Consider the following 20,402-nt stretch of genomic DNA (forward strand, 5'->3'; position numbering starts at 1 on the left):
TGGTGGAGGGCATTAGGCTTGGCCAATGGCTTTTCAGACATTATTTAAGGGATATCACTTCAAGGAGCTCAGCAGAGTACATAAAAATGTTAAGGAATTGCTATATTATTTGCTGCCACTAGGTGGCGCTCATATTATGATAAAAAATAGGCTTGTAGGTGTGTTTCACATTGGACACCCATCCCATATACGGAGTTTTGCAAACATCAGATCATCTAGGTCAAATTACAGCAACTTTTACCGTTTTGGCGAGAAATCTGACTTTGAGTTGGCATAGAGGCCATGCCCTGTATGGAAAAGTCATAAAAGTTGAGAACCTTAATTTTCCACTGTCATAGATTTTCTGACCACTTTTGAGTTCATTTAGTCAAACAGGCATTGCACAGCACATGAAGGTGTAAAAAATAAGATTTTTGTCCGCCACTATCACATAGCTGTATTAGGACATGACTTTTAAAGTCCCTGTAGAGTTTTACATGGTTTGAAGCTGAAACAGCTGAGTTATTAAGGTTTTTGTCACTCTTGGTGAAGGAAATATTCAAAATAATTTGAAGCTCCGCCCACTTCTTACAAGTAATGGGATCTTCACAATTTTTGACATATTTTTGCCGCTATATCTGCTAATAGTCCATGCCAATGCAGAAGTTAATCTGGTGAACAGTTTAAGAGAAAAAGGCAAGAGATTTGAACCAGCTAATGTCTAAGAATGGGGCAAAATTGCACATTAAAAAAATTCATAACTATTTTTCTGTACATCCTAGCACATCACTTCTATTGACTTTTTTGTAGGTCTTACAATCCTACAAATGCCTAATAAGTTTCATAGCTGTAGGTCAAACCCAACAGGATTGACTGCAATCTTTCGACTAATGACATTTTTTGCAGCCACTAGGTGGCGCTCGCTTTAAACTGGAATATAAGTTTGTTGATGTCTTTAGGATTGGATTTCTATCCAATATGTGAAATTGTGAGAAGATTAGATCATCTGGGTAAAATTACAGCAGCTTTTACTGGTAAAACAAAGCTTCGGAATAAAAATGGACGTATAGGCCACGCCCATTATCCAAATTTCATAAAATTTGGTGGAGGTCAGCAGGGCTGTCTAGAGGCTTGTCAGACTTAATTTCAGCGATATTACTTTAAAGGGCTCAGCTAAACACATAAAAACATTTAAAAAATGCTATATTTTTGGCTGCCACTAGATGGCGCTCGCAATATGACAGAAAAAACATTGATAGGTGTATTCCGCATTGGAAACCCATCAAATATATGAAGTTTAGAAAAAGATAAGACCATCTGGGTCCAAATACATCAACTTTGTTCGTTTTGGTGAGACATCAGACTGACATTTTTGTTTGCCACTTGGTGGCCTTATAAGTAATTGAAGATTTTTTTAAACACATGTGTTGAGGGCTTGAGTCTTCATGTGTCTGTGAAGTTTCAGATTTTTACAAGCTTGTAAGGCTGAGTTATAAAGGTTTGTTTCACATGTGGCAAAGTAAACATAAAAGGCATAATATGAAGCCCCGCCCCCAAAATATTTGATGGCGGATCTTCACAAAAATTTGAACAATTGTGCCTCTCAAACAGATAAAACACTACAGCAAATTTGACGTCGATTAAGTAAAGCGTTTAGGAGAAAAAAGGAGCAGTTCAGGACCTGCAAATGAGCAAAAACGAGCCAAAGGTGCACATTAAAAAATGAAAAACTCTCTTTCTGTACATCTGAGCACATGGCTCGCACTGACTTTTTTGTAGGGCTCGAGGTCCTACATAAGGCTACAAATTTTTGTAGCTCTAGGTCAAACGGGCCGGGAGTGAGATGCTATTTTCGACTCATAAGGCCATTTTGGGGCCAATTACAGCCCCTTTTTTGTTTTGGCGAGTCATCTCACTTTGAGGTGGCGTGCAGACTACGCCTATTATCGAAAAGTCGTAAAATTTTAAAACCTCAATATTCCATGTCTTAATGATATTCTGACCAATTTTCACTTGTTTTACTCAAACAGACTGAGCACAATACATGAAAGTGTAAAAAATGACATTTTAATCAACCTCTAGGCGGCGCTAGTAGGTATTTAAAAAAACTTTTTTCAAAAGTGTTAAAAACTTAAGTTTCCATGTGTCTATGAAGTTTTAGATTTTTTTAAGCTAGTATAATAAAGTTATTAAGGTTTATGTCACTCTTGGTGAAGGAAAAACTGAACACATATTTTGAAGCCACGTCACTATCATATATGTCAGCAGATCTGCACCAAATTTTGCCCACTTGTGCCCCTATGTCTATTTATATAGCACAGCAAATTTGAAGGCGATTGAGTAAAGCGTTTAGGAGAAACAAGGAGCAGTTTGGGACCTGCAAACGTGCAAAAATGGGCCAAAAATGCACATTCAAAAATTCATTTTCTGTACATCTGAGCACATGGCTCACGCTGACTTTTTTGTAGGTCTCTAGGTCATACATATGCCTAAAAATTTCCGTAGCGCTAGGTCAAACGGGCCGGGACCATGTGCACTTTTTCAACCTTAGGTGGCGCTGCAGAGCCATTTTTTTTGCATTGTTTTGGGAAACACAAAAATATCAAACTTTTCACCACGCCCGACAAACGTGCAAATTTTGGTGACTTTTCGTGCATGTTTAGGCCCTCAAAAATGGAAAAGCGCTGCACAGTAAATAATAATAATAATAACTAGAGCTGCAAGCAGCTATAAAGGGCCCTCGCAGACCTGTGCACGTTGGGGTATGAACAGGTCGGGGTATGAACAAGGACTATGAATGATGAAAAAGTAGTTGTAGATGACTTCAGTGCAGGACTCTTACCAAATATGTAAAATTTAGACAAGGTGGGACAATTTGGGTTGAGTTACTGCCGCTTTTATTGTTACAGTTTTGTGACTTTCAATGCCATATAGGCCACACCCACTGTGGAAACATTGTACTCATTTGTGGAGGGCATAAGGCATGGCCACTGACTTTTCAGAAAACATTTAAGGGATACCACTTTAAGGGGCTCAGCAGAGTACATAAAAACATTAAGGATTTGCTATATTTTTTGCTGCCACTAGGTGGCGCTCGTACTATGATAAAAATAGGCTTGTAGGTGTGTTTCACAATGGACTCTCATCCCATATACGAAGTTTTAAAAATATCAGATCGTCTAGGTCCAATTACAGCAACTTTTACCGTTTTCGCGAGACATCGGATTTTGAGTTGGCATAGAGGCCACGCCCTTTAATGAAAAGTCATAAAAGTTGAGAACCTTAATGTTACAATGTGTCATAGCTTTTCTGACCATTTTTTAGTTCATTTAGTCAAACAGGCATTTCACAGTATCGTTTAAGAGAAAAAGGCACTAGTTTGAGACCAGCTAATGTCTAAGAATGGGACAAAACTGCACATTAAAAAAATTCATAACAATTTTTCTGTACATCCTAGCACATCATTTCTATTGACTTTTTTGTAGGTCTTACAGTCCTTCATTTGCCTACAAAGTTTCATAGCTCTAGGTCAAACCAAACAGGATTGACTGTAATCTTTCGACTAATGACATTTTTTGCAGCCACTAGGTGGCGCTAGCTTTAAACTGGAATATATTTTTGTCGATATGTTCAGGAGAATTATTTCATCCAATGTGTGAAATTGTGAGAAGATCAGATCATCTGGGTCAAATTATGGCAACTTTTACTGGACAGATAAAGCTTCGGAATGAAAATGGTCATAGAGGCCACGGCCATTATCGAAACTTCGTAAAATTTGGTGGAGGTCAGCAAGGCTGTCTAGAGGCTTTTCACACTTAATTTCAGCGATATTACTTCAAAGGGCTCAGCTAAACACATAAAAACGTTTAAAAAATGCTATATTATTGGCTGCCACTAGGTGGCGCTCGTACTATGGCAAAAAATACGTTGATAGGTGTATTTCGCATTGGAAACCCATCAAATATATGAAGTTTAGAAAAGAAAAGACCATCTGGGTCCAAATACAGCAACTTTGTTCGTTTTGGCCAGACATCAGACTGACATTTTTGTTTGCCACTAGATGGCCTTATAAGCAATTGAATATTTTTTTAAACACTTGTGTTAAGGGCTTGAGTCTCCATGTGTCTGTGAAGTTTCAGATTTTTCTAAGCTTGTAAAGCTGAGTTATAAAGGTTTGTTTCACATGTGGCAAAGTAATCATCAAAGGCATAATATAAAGCCCCGCCCCCAACATATTTGATGGCGGATCATAACAAAAATTTGAACAATTGTGCCTCACAGTCAGATAAAACATCACAGCAAATTTGAAGTCGATCGGGTCAAGCGTTTGGGAGAAAAAAGGAGCAGTTCGGGACCTGCAAATGAGCAAAAACGGGCCAAAAGTGCACATTCAAAAATTCATAACTCTCTTTCTGTACATCTGAGCATATGGCTCGCGCTGACTTTTTTGTAGGGCTTGAGGTCCTACATAAGGCTACAAATTTTTGTAGCTGTAGGTCAAACGAGCCGGGAGTGAGAGGCTATTTTCCACTCATAAGGCCATTTTGGGGCCAATTACAGCCACTTTTTTTGTTTTGGCGAGTCATCTGACTTTGAGGTGGCGTGCAGACTACGCCCATTATCGAAAAGTCATAAAATTTTGAAACCTTAATATTCCATGTCTTATTGATATTCTGACCAATGTTCATTTGTTGTACTACAACAGACTGAGCACAATACATGAAAGTGTAAAAAATGACATTTTAATCAACCACTAGGCGGCGCTAGTAGGTATTTAAAAAAACTTTTTTTAAAGGTGTTAAAGACATAAGTCTCCATGTGTCTATGAAGTTTTAGATTTTTTTAAGCTAGTACATCAAAGTTATTTAGGTTTTTGTCCCTCTTGGCGAAGGAAAAATTGAACACATAATTTGAAGCCACGCCCCTATCATATATGCCAGCGGATCTGCACCAAATTTTGCCCACTTGTGCCCCTACGTGTGAATATGGACCACAGCAAATTTGAAGGTGATTGAGTAAAGCGTTTAGGAGAAACAAGGAGCAGTTTGGGACCTACAAACGTGCAAAAATGGGCCAAAAATGCACATTCAAAAATTCATAACTCTTTTTCTGTACATCTGAGCACATGGCTCGCGCTGACTTTTTTGTAGGGTCTAGGTCCTACATATGCCTAAAAATTTTCGTAGCTCTAGGTCAAACGGGCCGGGACCAGGTGCACTTTTTCGACCTTAGGTGGCGCTGCAGAGCCATTTTTTTTGCATTGTTTTGGGAAACACAAAAATATCCAATTTTTCACCGGGCCCGACAAATGTGCAAATTTTGGTGACTTTTCGTGCATGTTTAGGCCCTCAAAAATGGAAAAGCGCTGCACAGTAAATAATAATAATAACTAGAGCTGCAAGCAGCTATAAAGGGCCCTCGCAGACCTGTGCACGTCAGGGTATGAACAGGTCGGGGTATGAACAAGGACTATGAATGATGAAAAATTTGTTGTAGATCACTTCAGTGCAGGACTATTACCAAATATGTAAAATTTAGACAAGGTGGGACAATGTGTGTGGAGTTACTGCAGCTTTTATTGTTCCAATTTTGTGACTTTCAATGCCATATAGGCCACACCCACTGTCGAAACATTGTACTGATTTGTGGGGGGCATAAGGCATGGCCACTGGCTTTTCAGAAAACATTTAAGGGATATCACTTCAAGGGGGTCAGCAGAGTACATAAAAACATTAAGGATTTGCTATATTTTTTGCTGCCACTAGGTGGCGCTCGTACTATGATAAAAAAATAGGCTTGTAGGTGTGTTTCACATTGGACTCCCATCCCATATACGAAGTTTTAAAAATATAAGATCGTCTAGGTCCAATTACAGCAACTTTTACCGTTTTCGCGAGACATCGGATTTGGAGTTGGCATAGAGGCCACGCCCTTTAATGAAAAGTCATAAAAGTTGAGAACCTTAATGTTCTAATGTGTCATAGCTTTTCTGACCATTTTTGTGTTCATTTAGTCAAACAGGCATTTCACAGTACATAAAAGTATAAAAAATGAGAATTTTGTCTGCCACTGGGTGGCGCTGTAAATTATTTGAAAGTTTATCACATAGCTGTAATATTGCATGACTTTTAAAGTCCCAGGAAAGTTTCAGATGGTTTGAAGCTGTCATAGCTGAGTTATTAACATTTTTGTCACTCTTGGCGAAGGAAGTATTAAACATAATTTGAAGCTCCGCCCCCATCTTTTCTGTCAAGAGATCTTCACGATATTTGGACTATGTGTGCCCCTCAGTTGGATAATGATTCATGCCAAAGTTGAAGGTAATGGGGTGAATCGTTTAAGAGAAAAAGGCACTAGTTTGAGACCAGCTAATGTCTAAGAATGGGACAAAACTGCACATTAAAAAAATTCTTAACAATTTTTCTGTACATCCTAGCACATCACTTCCATTGACTTTTTTGTAGGTCTTGCAGTCCTTCATTTGCCTACAAAGTTTCATAGCTGTAGGTCAAACCAAACAGGATTGACTGTAATCTTTCGACTAATGACATTTTTTGCAGCCACTAGGTGGCGCTAGCTTTAAACTGGAATATATTTTTGTCGATATGTTCAGGAGAATATTTTCATCCAATGTGTGAAATTGTGAGAAGATCAGATCATCTGGGTCAAATTACAGCAACTTTTACTGGACAGATAAAGCTTCGGAATGAAAATGGTCGTAGAGGCCACGCCCATTATCGAAACTTCGTAAAATTTGTTGGAGGTCAGCAGGGCTGTCTAGAGGCTTTTCAGACCTAATTTCAGCGATATTACATCAAAGGGCTCAGCTAAACACATGAAAAAGTTTAAAAAATGCTCTATTTTTGGCTGCCACTAGGTGGCGCTCGCACTATAACAAAAAATACGTTGTTAGGTGTATTCCGCATTGGAAACCCATCAAATATATGAAGTTTAGAAAAGATAAGACCATCTGGGACCAAACACAGCAACTTTGTTCGTTTTGGCGAGACATCAGACTGACATTTTTGTTTGCCACTAGATGGCCTTATAAGCAATTGAATATTTTTTTAAACACTTGTGTTAAGGGCTTGAGTCTCCATGTGTCTGTGAAGTTTCAGATTTTTCTAAGCTTGTAAAGCTGAGTTATAAAGGTTTGTTTCACATGTGGCAAAGTAATCATCAAAGGCATAATATAAAGCCCCGCCCCCAACATATTTGATGGCGGATCATCACAAAAATTTGAACAATTGTGCCTGACGGTCAGATAAAACATCACAGCAAATTTGAAGTCGATCGGGTCAAGCGTTTGGGAGAAAAAAGGAGCAGTTCGGGACCTGCAAATGAGCAAAAACGGGCTAAAGGTGCACATTCAAAAATTCATAACTCTCTTTCTGTACATCTGAGCATAGGGCTCGCACTGACTTTTTTGTAGGGCTCGAGGTCCTACATAAGGCTACAAATTTTTGGAGCTCTAGGTCAAACGGGCCGGGAGTGAGAGGCTATTTTCCACTCGTAAGGCCATTTTGGGGCCAATTACAGCCACTTTTTTCGTTTTGGCGAGTCATCTGACTTTGAGGTGGCGTGCAGACTACGCCCATTATCGAAAAGTCGTAAAATTTTAAAACCTTAATATTCCATGTCTTAATGATATTCTGACCAAATTTCATTTGTTTTACTCAAACAGACTGAGCACAATACATGAAAGTGTAAAAAATGACATTTTAATCAACCACTAGGCGGCGCTAGTAGGTATTTAAAAAAAACTTTTTTTAAAGGTGTTAAAGACATAAGTTTCCATGTGTCTATGAAGTTTTAGATTTTTTTAAGCTAGTACATCAAAGTTATTAAGGTTTTTGTCACTCTTGGCGAAGGAAAAATTGAACACATAATTTGAAGCCACGCCCCTATCATATATGTCAGCGGATCTGCACCAAATTTTGCCCACTTGTGCCCCTATGTGTGAATATGGACCACAGCAAATTTGAAGGCGATTGAGTAAAGCGTTTGGGAGAAACAAGGAGCAGTTTGGGACCTGCAAACGTGCAAAAATGGGCCAAAAATGCACATTCAAAAATTCATAACTCTTTTTCTGTACATCTGAGCACATGGCTCGCGCTGACTTTTTTGTAGGTCTCTAGGTCCTACATATGCCTAAAAATTTTCGTAGCTCTAGGTCAAACGGGCCGGGACCAGGTGCACTTTTTCGACCTTAGGTGGCGCTGCAGAGCCATTTTTTTTGCATTGTTTTGGGAAACACAAAAATATCCAATTTTTCACCGGGCCCGACGAATGTGCAAATTTTGGTGACTTTTCGTGCATGTTTAGGCCCTCAAAAATGGAAAAGCGCTGCACAGTAAATAATAATAATAATAATAATAATAATAATAATAATAATAATAATAATCTGGAGAAAAACAAGAGGGCTCTCGCAGCGGTAGCTGCTCGGGCCCTAATAATCCGGAGAAAAACAAGAGGGCTCTCGCAGCGGTAGGTGCTCGGGCCCTAATAAAAAGAATAATAATCTGGAGAAAAACAAGAGGGCTCTCGCAGCGGTAGCTGCTCGGGCCCTAATAATAAGAATAATAATCCGGAGAAAAACAAGAGGGCTCTCGCAGCGGTAGCTGCTCGGGCCCTAATAATAATAATCCGGAGAAAAACAAGAGGGCTCTCGCAGCGGTAGCTGCTCGGGCCCTAATAATAATAATAAGAATAATAATCTGGAGAAAAACAAGAGGGCTCTCGCAGCGGTAGCTGCTCGGGCCCTAATAACATTAATTATATTTGTCATAGGTCACATCAAATGTCAGATCAAAGCAAGTTTCCCATTGCAATAATATGACAAAAATGCAAGTAGCAACCGTAACATAACTTGTTCAACCTCAATCATTTATTGGGTTACCATATTTGCAAAATTTTATCTCCTCAAATGTCAAATTTCCTCAGATTTTAAAGTGTTCAATTCTCCCCCCTAAACTGCTGTTGCAATTTCATTTCCAGTCATGTTTTAACAGTTCCTAAAAATTTGAGATAAACATATTTTTCCCAAGGCATTGTTTGCTATGGATCTTTAAAAGCCATATGTGCCAAAATTTTACAGCATCTTGCTTACAACTTTCATCCATCCATCCATCCATCCATCCATCCATCCATCCATCCATCCATCCACCCATCCATCCATCCATTCAGTAAAAGTACTTAAGTGTAGAATTGGAATATATGAATATCTATACACGATCACATTCTAAATGGGTGGGCAGAGGAAAATGACATTTTTGTTCAGTTAATTCCACAGTTATTGCTAACTTTTGAAATGTGATCATTTAAGTGTCTACGCTCACCCCTTACAGAATAGATCTTGCTGAATCTTTGGGTCTCAGTCAACTCCAAGTCAAAACATGGTACCAGAACAGAAGGATGAAATGGAAGAAAATCGTAAGTTCAACACAGAAAATACCATTATTATGGTATGTACTTCACAAAAAAACTATATTATCTCATCATACGTTACTGTATAAAATCACTTTAGATTTAATGTTTTTTGTTTGCAAAGCCAGGGATGTCCAACTTTTTCTCTCAGGTCCACAAAACAGAAATCACAAAGGATGCAAGGGCCACTTTAACATTTTTCAGCTATAATTTAATTACCATGGGAAAACTAAAAAATAATGTTGACTATGATGAGGAATATTAAGAAATGTGCAGAATATACTCAATTGTATTTCATCAATCTCACTGAACAAAAATTGTCACATTGAATTCACTCAGTTTTATTTTGTCAGGTAGTTGCACAAAATCAATGCAACTGCAATGAGATAAATATATTAAATAGAATATACATCTGCTTAAAAAAATTTATTTGGATCCATTGGAATTTCAGGTGCTGCAGGAAGGAAGTCTGGAGTCACCAACTAAACCAAAAGGCCGTCCAAAGAAGAATTCGATACCGAGCTGTGTGCATCTCTCTGAGGAAAAAAGATGCACTTCTTTTACTGAAGGCCAAATGGAAGGCTCCAACTACCATTCAGAGACCACTCTGGAGGAGACAAGTTAAAGCCTTTCAAAATGTGACATGTTATAAACTACCAATTTGAATGGCATGTTAAAGATGAATATTGGTTCTCCTGAAGCTGGATTTTTAGTCTTTTTTTTAACAATTATTTTGGGACAATTTGAGCCCTATAACATCTATTCCAGTAAATTATATATTAGATTGATGATTTACATTAGGTAGAGTTATTAATCATATCTTAGATCAGGGGTGGGCAACTCCAGCCCTCGAGGGCCGGTGTCCTGCATGTTTTCCAGTTTTCTCTCCCTAACACACCTGATTTAAACCATTAGCTCATCAACAAGCTCTGCTGGAGTTTGAGAATAATCCTAATCATTTGATTCAGGTGTGTTTGAGAGAGAAAACAGGAAAACATGCAGGACACCGGCCCCCGAGGCCTGGAGTTGCCCACCCCTGTCTTAGATGATACTAATATGATCCGTCAATTTTCTATTCAGCTTGTCGTCATCTCGTAAAAAAAAAAAAACCAAGCACACGTTCGTCATCCTACTAAAATGTAATAACCTTTCAAATACAAAGGAAAAAATAATAATCTGAATCATACTTTCCACAGATTTGACCTTACAACCTTCACTTTTCTCACACCAAACAAGGTATCACATCATGTTTATTTTTATAACTCTGAATCACCGAAGTCTCAAAGGGTTTCACAGGCGAAAAGAAGTCATACTGAGCCACCGGGCAGGTACCTCCCTACAGTCCGGCCAGGTTGTCCATCCTAACAAAAAATGGCGCAAAGGAGGTAGTCGATCTCATAACCGCGATGGTCGATCAGCGCAGGGCTGGATGGGGGCGTTCAGATCATCTCTGACCATTTAGTGCCCTCTCCGAGCCTGTAGAAGGGGGTAGGAAGAAGAAGAATAAGGGAGACAAGCTTAAGGCAAAACAAAACAAAAAAAACATCATAATGCCTGGTGTGCAGGCAATAGCATGTATTCTGTACAAATGTGTTCCCTCAGCACTTCACTGCAATAAGCATTCACAGCCACTAGAGAGTATACACATCTTTAATCTTTAAAAACTTTACAGAAATTATTACGTAAAACAAAATTTACATGTGAGCACATCATATCACATACACTACAAGTAAAAAGCAAGGATTTGCTGATCCTAATTAAATGCAATTTAAGTGTTGGGTTCACAGGATTCGCAATATCAAAAAACTATGGGTCCCTACTATAGAGTTCATACTATGGAAACTATGGAGTTCCAAAGAATTGTGCAGTAAAAAGGACAAAACTTAATTTTCAAATTGTATTTACAAGATGTGAGTTAAAACCAACAACAGATGTCCAAAAAATCTAACAGTAAAATGTAATAAAATAATAGAATAAACTTACATGTAGTAGTATCCATCATCATCACCTATATCTTGCAAGCACGAACGTAGTCCATTTTGGTAGAAATGTCCGCTTCATTTGAACACATCAACATTTGTTCCGCTTCTCAATCTGAAGCATTTCGCTTTTACATTTTACTTTCTGGCTCAATGTTACCTGATTTTTTTTTTTTAACCTTATATTTTTTTTTAACCTTTTTCTTTCCATAACGAGACCCTGCAGTCAAATCTCAGGACAACAAGATCTCTAGTAAAAACGAGAAACGTGACATAGATAAAAAACAAACATTACAAACAAATTGTAAAAAAAATGTTAGTAAGTGTTTAGGTTTTGCCGAATAAAAGAATAAATGGAAGTGTTTAATATTTTGAAATCCAAAAACTAGGAGTGGGCCTCTTCGACTAGCGGGAATCTTCGATTAGCTCATGATTTGATTTGAACTTTGTTTATAGTATAAATGCATAACAATATTTTGAAGGATGACTGATTTGAAATCAACTGCCATCGAGTGCTAAAAGTTTATTTCAAATAAATCGTTCAACTACTTTGTGTATTAATAAATAGCACAATGTGGAGTCTGTCATTTCATATCTGAGAGTGTCATTTTCAAAAGTTGAAAAAAACTCAAGACAGCAGACTTTCTTTGTTGGGGGGGTGATTGGTATAGCTTTTAGTATAGCTCGATATAATGCTTGTGTTCTACCTTGAACGATATCAAAAACATTGTGTGACAAGAGCGGTAATTTACAGTGGTAACTCAAGCCTTTAAACCAGGAAGTGAACTTGAGAACGTGATTGGCTAAGGCAGCCAAGGAGTATGAGTCACATTGAGGGCAGACTCCTGCCAAAGGATGCGTTTGCCTTGTGTAACACAATTGTTTCGCAACACTATGCAAAAAAATTGTTGCGTTTGGAGGACGCATGTTGATTTGAAAGTATGTGTCCCATGGCAAAAATTGTGTCAGGGATGCAGGCGAATGATAGCATTGCATACTCTATAATTAAAAAGCAAAGTTTTTATGAACCAAATTTATTATATAATGCCTTTTAGGGAGGAATTCAAAAACTTCTCTCTTGCAGTTCCTGGCCAAGAGCCAATCAGAGTGAGATTGTCATTGGTGGACATGCCCAGAGGAAACTTGAATGACGTCACCTCTTTGCTTGCAGAAAGGCATCTCAGAATGCTTTTCCAACCTATCTGCAAATACGTCCTTCATTCAAATCATATTAAAAAAAATTAAAATATCACAGAAATCTCTCAGTAATTTATTCTAAACATTGTTTTTTTTACTTCGGGCTTGTACAATGATTGCACAAAATTGTGAACACCTTTCATTTCACTACATGCAACCATGACGGAAATGCAGCACAAACATTTACCTCCCAGCTATGATCGATAATCTCCATGAGGAAAAAGTGTTATTCAGTGCAATATATTATGCCTTCGCTTCTATTTGAAATTGCTGCATACTTATGCTCCAGCATTTAGGCATTTAACTTCCATTTTTCAGTGTATGATAAGCTTCAACCAGGTGACAAAGAACTGCTACACCAACAGTGGCACAAGTCAGGCGAGGATTATAATGACAGACGAAAATGACAGGTGAAATCCACTAAAACAGTTTGTTAGGTTAGACACTCTTTTAAAATGTATCATTTGTCAGTCAGTCAGCGATAAGCGGCCGCCATCCTCAGTCAGCATCCAGCGGTTGCTGCCTTTATCTCCAGTCTGAGTATAGTGACTGCTGCCTGAGTCTCCTGCCTGCGTCCTGTGTCTCCCGTCAGCGTGTAGAACACCACAGACCTTGTGTCCAAACAGCGTCAAGCGGCCGCCACCTCAGTTTCCGGTCAGTGTCAAGCGGCCGAGTCAGTCTTCTGTCAGCCCCCAGAGGCCACCTCAATTTTCTGTCAGCCCCCGGTGGTCCCCTTTATCCCAGGTCAGCCTTCAGCGGCCACATCAGTTGTTACCTGTTGTTGTCCAGCAGCCACCTCTGCTCAGCGTCCAGTGGGATCTGCGTCGCAAGCTCGCCTGGCGCCCAGGACACATTCCTGACTTGTCCCACCGGGCAGATCTTATCTGATGCCTGGAATTACCTCCTGACTCGCTGTGGCAGACATCTCGTCTGGCACCCGAGGCATCCCCTTGACTGTTCCTGTCGATTGGACCTTGTTCCCTTCTCCAGGCCCCCTGCAGCCTTGTCCTGTTTGTGCTTTTTATTTAATTTCTGGGAAGTCTGGAATCCATTTTTTGAGAAGTCAATTCTCCTATGTTCTGTTGGTATTTGTTGTCTGTGGTTTAGTATTGGGGTTTTATGTTCTTTTAATTTTCGCTGTTGCTGTTTTTTAATGGTGTTTTCGAGTTGTGTGGTTTCGTTCATATTTTTAAGTTCATGTTTCTGTTCCCTTCGTGTCCGTCTTCACCAGTGTGATTCTGTCCACTTCTTCTCATTAACCTTCTTCATTTGTGACTTCAATCACTGCAACTTCAGGACTGTTCTTTTACTAATATTTAATTATTTGTTCAAATTGGAATGTGGTCTGCTTGGGAGGTGAACAGAGCAAGAATGTCGCTGTGTGGTTTCATGCTGTACATGTAATAATAAATCTCTTTGTGTTGGCAAATTAGCTCCCTGTTCCAATTGTTTCTTGTCCAGGTACTCCCTGTTGTTTTGTTAGGTTTGAGTGTACAGTGGACCCCTGAGTTACAGCGTCCCTGTCTTACGTTTTTTTTCATGTTACGATGTGGAATACTAAGTTTTTTCATCCCCTCTTTACGGTATTTTCCCCGCTTTGCGACAAAAACAACTGTCATGACCCTAAGGGGTTGGCTGTATTTGTGTTGTTTTTGTCTCCATCTGCAGGCGTTTTTAGGTAATTTCACTTATTTACGATTGCCATCAAAGTGCTTCCATGCAACGCGTCAATTCAATGCTGGTCTGCTATTGGTCGGCGTCTCCTCACAAAGATGCTGGTCTGCTTTTGGTCGGCCTCACTTGTTTCAACATGGTGGAACTATGAATCTTTGTTCGATTGTGAGTAGTTACAAAACCGCATTTATAGTGCATTTTACTGCTTAATTGAGAGTTGAATGGATTAGCCATGGGTCCCAAGATTGCTAGTGATGTTAAAGAGAAATGTAAGAAGATGATTCATATGAAAACGAAGCTAGAGATCATCAAGAAATACAAAGCTAGCTTAGCCAAGGCTACCCTTACTAGGGAATATGGGCATAACAAGCGACCCTCAAACGTAAATAAATTCTTCCTATATTTTTTATTTATGATGCTTTCTGACTGTATATATGTATATTATATATACGTAGAACTTACTGTACTGTTTTGACACCAATTTTTAATATGCATGTAGAATTTTGATGTTTTTACCTGGGGTTCTAAACGCATCAGCCATTTAACATACAGTAGGTTTGGATTGGTGAATGGTGAGTTGGTGAATTCGCCTTATGAGCCCAACTGTGAAACAGATTAATCTCGTAACACAGGGGCCCACTTTTTGTTTTTGTTTGTCACTTTGCATGCAGTTTGTTGCTTGTTTTCTGTGATGCATCTTCAATTTAAATTAGTATTTTTTTAGTGCACCTTGCTACAGGCTTTTCTAAATTTGGATCCACCATTTTCCACCACCTCACCTACCATTCCACACTAACAAACCCTATCGTGATGGAGAAATAACAATGTGGAAATTGTCACATCAGGTTGGAGGTCACAGGGGTCAAGCCATGACCACTTCCAGTCCCACTTGTCAATTAAAAATGATAAATGGGTTTGAGGTCGCAAAGGTAACGTTTTTTATGGTCTACATGTCAGTTAAATTTGATGTATGATGATAAAAAAAGTCATAAGGTTTGATACCAATTTTTAATATGTACATACAATTTTTATGTTTTTACCTGAGGTTTTACACTGCTGTTTAACATAGGTTTGTATTGCTTGTCATACAGCGAATTTGCGGATTCCAACCGTGGAACGGATTGATCTTGTGAACCGGGGGCCCACTGTATTTGCAAATATCAGAATCTGCTTCAAGGTGACCATAATATTATATATATATATATATATATATATATATATATATATATATATATATATATATATATATATATATATATATATATATATATATATATATACCGGGCCCCGGTGTTACGAACTTAGTCCGTTCAGCGGCTATGCTCGTAACTCGAATTGCTCGTATGATGGACAATCCAAACTTATGTTAATTAGTGAATGTGTACAACGCGTGCAAAAACCTTAGGTAAAAACATCACGACTTTATACACATATTAAAAATTAGTAACATAATCTACTGTACAGTTAAATTAAATAACAAATATACAAAGGAAAAATGACATTTTCCTTTGAGGCGACGTGACTTGAGCTGGGTGGAGGCGGAGGGGAGCAGAGACGAACCTGCAAAATGTATTTATTTATTTTCTTAAACACAAACTTTTTTCACACAAGAACATATCACCGGCTATTTCCTTGTCTTTAATCCATAAAAGGAGAAGCCTCTCCATTTTGTTGTTGACCGAGGTCCGTCCCCTGGCAAGGAAATTCTTGCCCTTAGAAGATTGCCGAGCGGTTACGGCCATACTCACGAGCAAGGTTAACTACGCGTGCGCCTTCTTTGTATTTTTTTATTATCTCCAGCTTCGTTTCTATTGTCATCATCCTCTTACTTCTTCTTTTACCACCACTAGCAATTTTAGAAGCCATGCCTAACAGATAAAGTTTGCAAAGTCTTCACAACACACCGACCAGCTGTGCCATCAAGCTAGATGAAGGCGTTCGGCCAATAGCATATCGGCATTTCTGTGATTGATGTGACGCCGGCCAATAGCATATCCGCATCTTCGTGACTGACACCGGGACCATGACCTTAATCGACCAATAGCATATTGGCATCTCCGTGACTGTGACTTAATAAGACCAATAGCATATCGGCGTTTCCGTGTCATGCAAGAATAGTTAATTTTGTTGATGCAGCAAAGCGAACAAAATAGTGCGGACACGCTGACCGGCAAGTGGTCCACGTTCATAAGATGACAAATTCGTAAAACAGGGAGTTCGTAAACCTGGGGCGCACTGTGTGTATATATATATATATATATATATATATATATATATATATATATATATATATATATATATATATATATATATATATACACGCACATATTATAAGGTGCATGGAATCAAAGCTACAGTGGTGACTTGGCCTGCGTTTGCATTCTATTATGTATCCACTAGATAGAACTGCACTCAAGGGAAAGTCAACTCAGTGATCAGATTCTGTAAGTCACTCAAACTTTATTAATAGAACATAAGAATTCTCACAGGTCTGTTCAGCTCCCACTGAGAATAAATTCCCAGACAGCTTCGGAAAAAACAGCAAATCATACATTGTGATATTTTTTACTTGACTTGATTTGAAGGTCATTTTCATGTTAACTCATTCAGTGCCTTCGACGTGAATTCTCGTCTTTTAAAATAGTAATAATAATAACAATAATAAATAAAATTCTGGTCAAATACTGTATTTTATGGAGAAGACCTGACACGCTTGACTAATTCTTAGCTAATGTAAGCCAATTGAGCACTGTACTGCTAACTGTGACCATTGGATGGGAGTGTTTCCACACTTACAACACATCTAATACCTACATTTATTCTAACTGAAGAAGGGAAGTCAATCTTTCATATGGCAGCACCCATATTTACATAGACATAGCACACAATATTCTGTTGGCCTTGGAGGGCGAGTAAAAATACTAAATATACTGGCCGTCTAGAGGTTTCCTTTTCCAATAATGCTTGGTGCTGAAAGAGTTAACTTTTCCAATTCCTTGGGCGTCAACCTTCCTGCCATCATCTAGTTTGACTGACTGGTGTTTTTGTGAATTGTTGGGAGTCTTTAAGAATTTATGTCCTGTGTTTACATGGTCCAGAATCAATCAAGCATTCAACCTGTGGTCTGTTACTGCTTGGCTCTGTGGATTTATATTTGTTTGGCTTTCAAGCTCGAACAGTCATGTTTTTTATGGCTTCCTTTGCCACATTTGTCACATCACTGCATGCTTCTGTCAGCTGTTCCCACTGTCTTAGAGCTATTCTGCACATTGCATCAAAATTGTGATGACATGGTTGATGCCCCTCCTACTCTAGAACCACTGGATTCATGAGCATTCACTCGCTTCTGTTCTTCATTTATGCTTGCTGAACAAACTTTAGCGTCAGGTTGTCTATCTTTGTTTTTCGTGCAGTAACAATTGTAACATAACATGGTGTCAAACTACCCAACACTGTTACAATCTAATCTTCCTTTTCAACTACAGGTTCAATTGCTGATAGCTGATTAGCTAACTCATGAAAGTGTAAAAAATGACATTTTTATCAACCACTAGGCGGCGCTAGTAGCTATTCAAAATTTTTTTTTTAAAGGTGTTCAAAGTCTTAGTCTTAATCTGTCTATGAAGTTTCAGATTTTTTAAGCTTGTACATCAGTTATTAAGGTTTTTGTCACTCTTGGCGAAGGAAAAATTGAACACGTAATTTGAAGCCACCTATCATATATGTCAGCGGATCTGCACCAAATTTTGCCAAGTTGTGCCCCTATGTCTAATTATATACCACAGCAAATTTGAAGGCGATTGAGTAAAGCGTTTAGGGGAAACAAGCAGCAGTTTGGGACCTGCAAACGTGCAAAAATGGGCCAAAAATGCACATTCAAAAATTCATAACTCTTTTTCTGTACATCTGAGCACATGGCTCGCGCTGACTTTTTTGTAGGTCTCTAGGCCCTTCATATGCCTAAAAACTTTTCGTAGCTCTAGGTCAAACGGGCCGGGACCAGGTGCACTTTTTCGACTCAGGTGGCGCTGCAGAGCCATTTTTTTTGCATTGTTTTGGGAAACACAAAAATATCAAATTTTTTACCGGGCCTGACAAATGTGCAAATTTTGGTGACTTTTCGTGCATGTTTAGGCCCTCAAAAATGGAAAAGCGCTGCACAGTAAATAATAATAAGAACTAGAGCTGCAAGCAGCTATAAAGGGCCCTCGCAGACCTGTGCACGTTGGAGTATGAACAGGCCGGGGTATGAACAAGGAGTATGACAATGAAAACTTAGTTGTAGATGACTTCAGTGCAGGACTGTTACCAAATATGTAAAATTTAGACAAGGTGGGACAATTAGGGTTGAGTTACTGCAGCTTTTCTTGTTACAGTTTTGTGACTTTCAATGCCGTATGGGCCACACCCACTGTGGAAACATCGTACTCATTTGTGGAGGGCATAAGGCATGGCCACTGGCTTTTCAGAAAACATTTAAGGGATATCACTTCAAGGGGCTCAGCAGAGTACATAAAAACATTAAGGATTTGCTATAATTTTTGCTGCCACTAGGTGGCGCTCGTACTATGATGAAAAAATAGGCTTGTAGGTGTGTTTCACATTGGACTCCCATCCCATATACGAAGTTTTAAAAATATCAGATCGTCTAGGTCCAATTACAGCAACTTTTACCGTTTTCGCGAGACATGGGATTTTGAGTTGGCATAGAGGCCACGCCCTTTTATGAAAAGTCATAAAAGTTGAGAACCTTAATGTTCCAATGTGTCATAGCTTTTCTGACCATTTTTGAGTTCATTTAGTCAAACAGGCATTTCACAGTACATAAAAGTATAAAAAATGAGATTTTTGTCCACCACTGGGTGGCGCTGTAAATGATTTGAAAGTTTATCACATAGCTGTATTATTGCATGACTTTTAAAGTCCCAGGAAAGTTTCAGATGTTTTGAAGCTGTCATAGCTGAGTTATTAAGATTTTTGTCACTCTTGGCAAAGGAAGTATTAAACATAATTTGAAGCTCCGCCCCCATCTTTTATGTCAAGAGATCTTCACGATGTTTGGCCTATGTTTGCCCCTCAGTTGGATAATGATTCATGCCAAAGTTGAAGGTAATGGGGTGAATCGTTTAAGAGAAAAAGGCACTAGTTTTAGACCAGCTAATGTCTAAGAATTGGACAAAACTACACATTAAAAAATGTCATAACAATTTTTCTGTACATCCTAGCACATCACTTCTATTGACTTTTTTGTAGGTCTTGCAGTCCTTCATTTGCCTACAAAGTTTCATAGCTCTAGGTCAAACCAAACAGGATTGACTGTAATCTTTCGACTAATGACATTTTTTGTAGCCACTAGGTGGCGCTAGCGTTAAACTGGAATATATTTTTGTCGCTATGTTCAGGAGAATATTTTTATCCAATGTGTGAAATTGTGAGAAGATCAGATCATCTGGGTCAAATTACAGCAACTTTTACTGGACAGATAAAGCTTCGGAATGAAAATGGTCACAGAGAACACGCCCATTATCGAAACTTCGTAAAATTTAATGGAGGTCAGCAAGGCTGTCTAGAGGCTTGTCAGACTTAATTTCAGCAATATTACTTCTAAGGGCTCAGCTAAACACATAAAAACGTTTAAAAAATGCTATATTTTTGGCTGCCACTAGGTGGCGCTCACACTATAGCAAAAAATAAGTTGATAGGTGTATTCCGCATTGGAAACCCATCAAATATATGAAGTTTAGAAAAGATAAGACCATCTGGGACCAAACACAGCAACTTTGTTCGTTTTGGCGAGACATCAGACTGACATATTTGTTTGCCACTAGATGGCCTTATAAGCAATTGAAGATTTTTTTAAACACTTGTGTTAAGGGCTTAAGTCTTCATGTGTATGTGAAGTTTCAGATTTTTCTAAGCTTGTAAAGCTGAGTTATAAAGGTTTGTTTCACATGTGGCAAAGTAATCATCAAAGGCATAATATGAAGCCCCGCCCCCAACATATTTGATGGCGGATCATCCCGAAAATTTGAACAATTGTGCCTCACAGTCAGATCAAACATCACAGCAAATTTGAAGTCGATCGGGTCAAGCGTTTGGGAGAAAAAAGGAGCAGTTCGGGACCTGCAAATGAGCAAAAACGGGCCA

General features: G+C 38.7%; 1 protein-coding gene across 1 annotated transcript in view; it reads left to right on the forward strand.

Annotated features, from left to right (window-relative positions):
- The window catches only part of barx1 (BARX homeobox 1), a 33,843-nt gene extending 20,374 nt beyond the window's left edge, over positions 1 to 13,469 (forward strand). The window contains exons 4-9 of the mRNA XM_088422746.1: positions 9,327 to 9,411; positions 9,857 to 10,025; positions 12,469 to 12,536; positions 12,900 to 12,954; positions 13,174 to 13,235; positions 13,326 to 13,469. Of these exons, the coding sequence (XP_088278872.1) occupies positions 9,327 to 9,411; positions 9,857 to 10,025; positions 12,469 to 12,536; positions 12,900 to 12,954; positions 13,174 to 13,235; positions 13,326 to 13,469 (583 nt within the window). The remainder of the gene's footprint in view (positions 1 to 9,326; positions 9,412 to 9,856; positions 10,026 to 12,468; positions 12,537 to 12,899; positions 12,955 to 13,173; positions 13,236 to 13,325) is intronic.
- Positions 13,470 to 20,402: the final 6,933 nt, after the last annotated feature.

This window comes from Hippichthys cyanospilos, chromosome 9 (assembly GCF_059441005.1).
Source record: "Hippichthys cyanospilos isolate Australia breed blue-spotted pipefish chromosome 9, RoL_Hcya_1.0, whole genome shotgun sequence".
Lineage (NCBI taxonomy): Eukaryota > Metazoa > Chordata > Actinopteri > Syngnathiformes > Syngnathidae > Hippichthys > Hippichthys cyanospilos.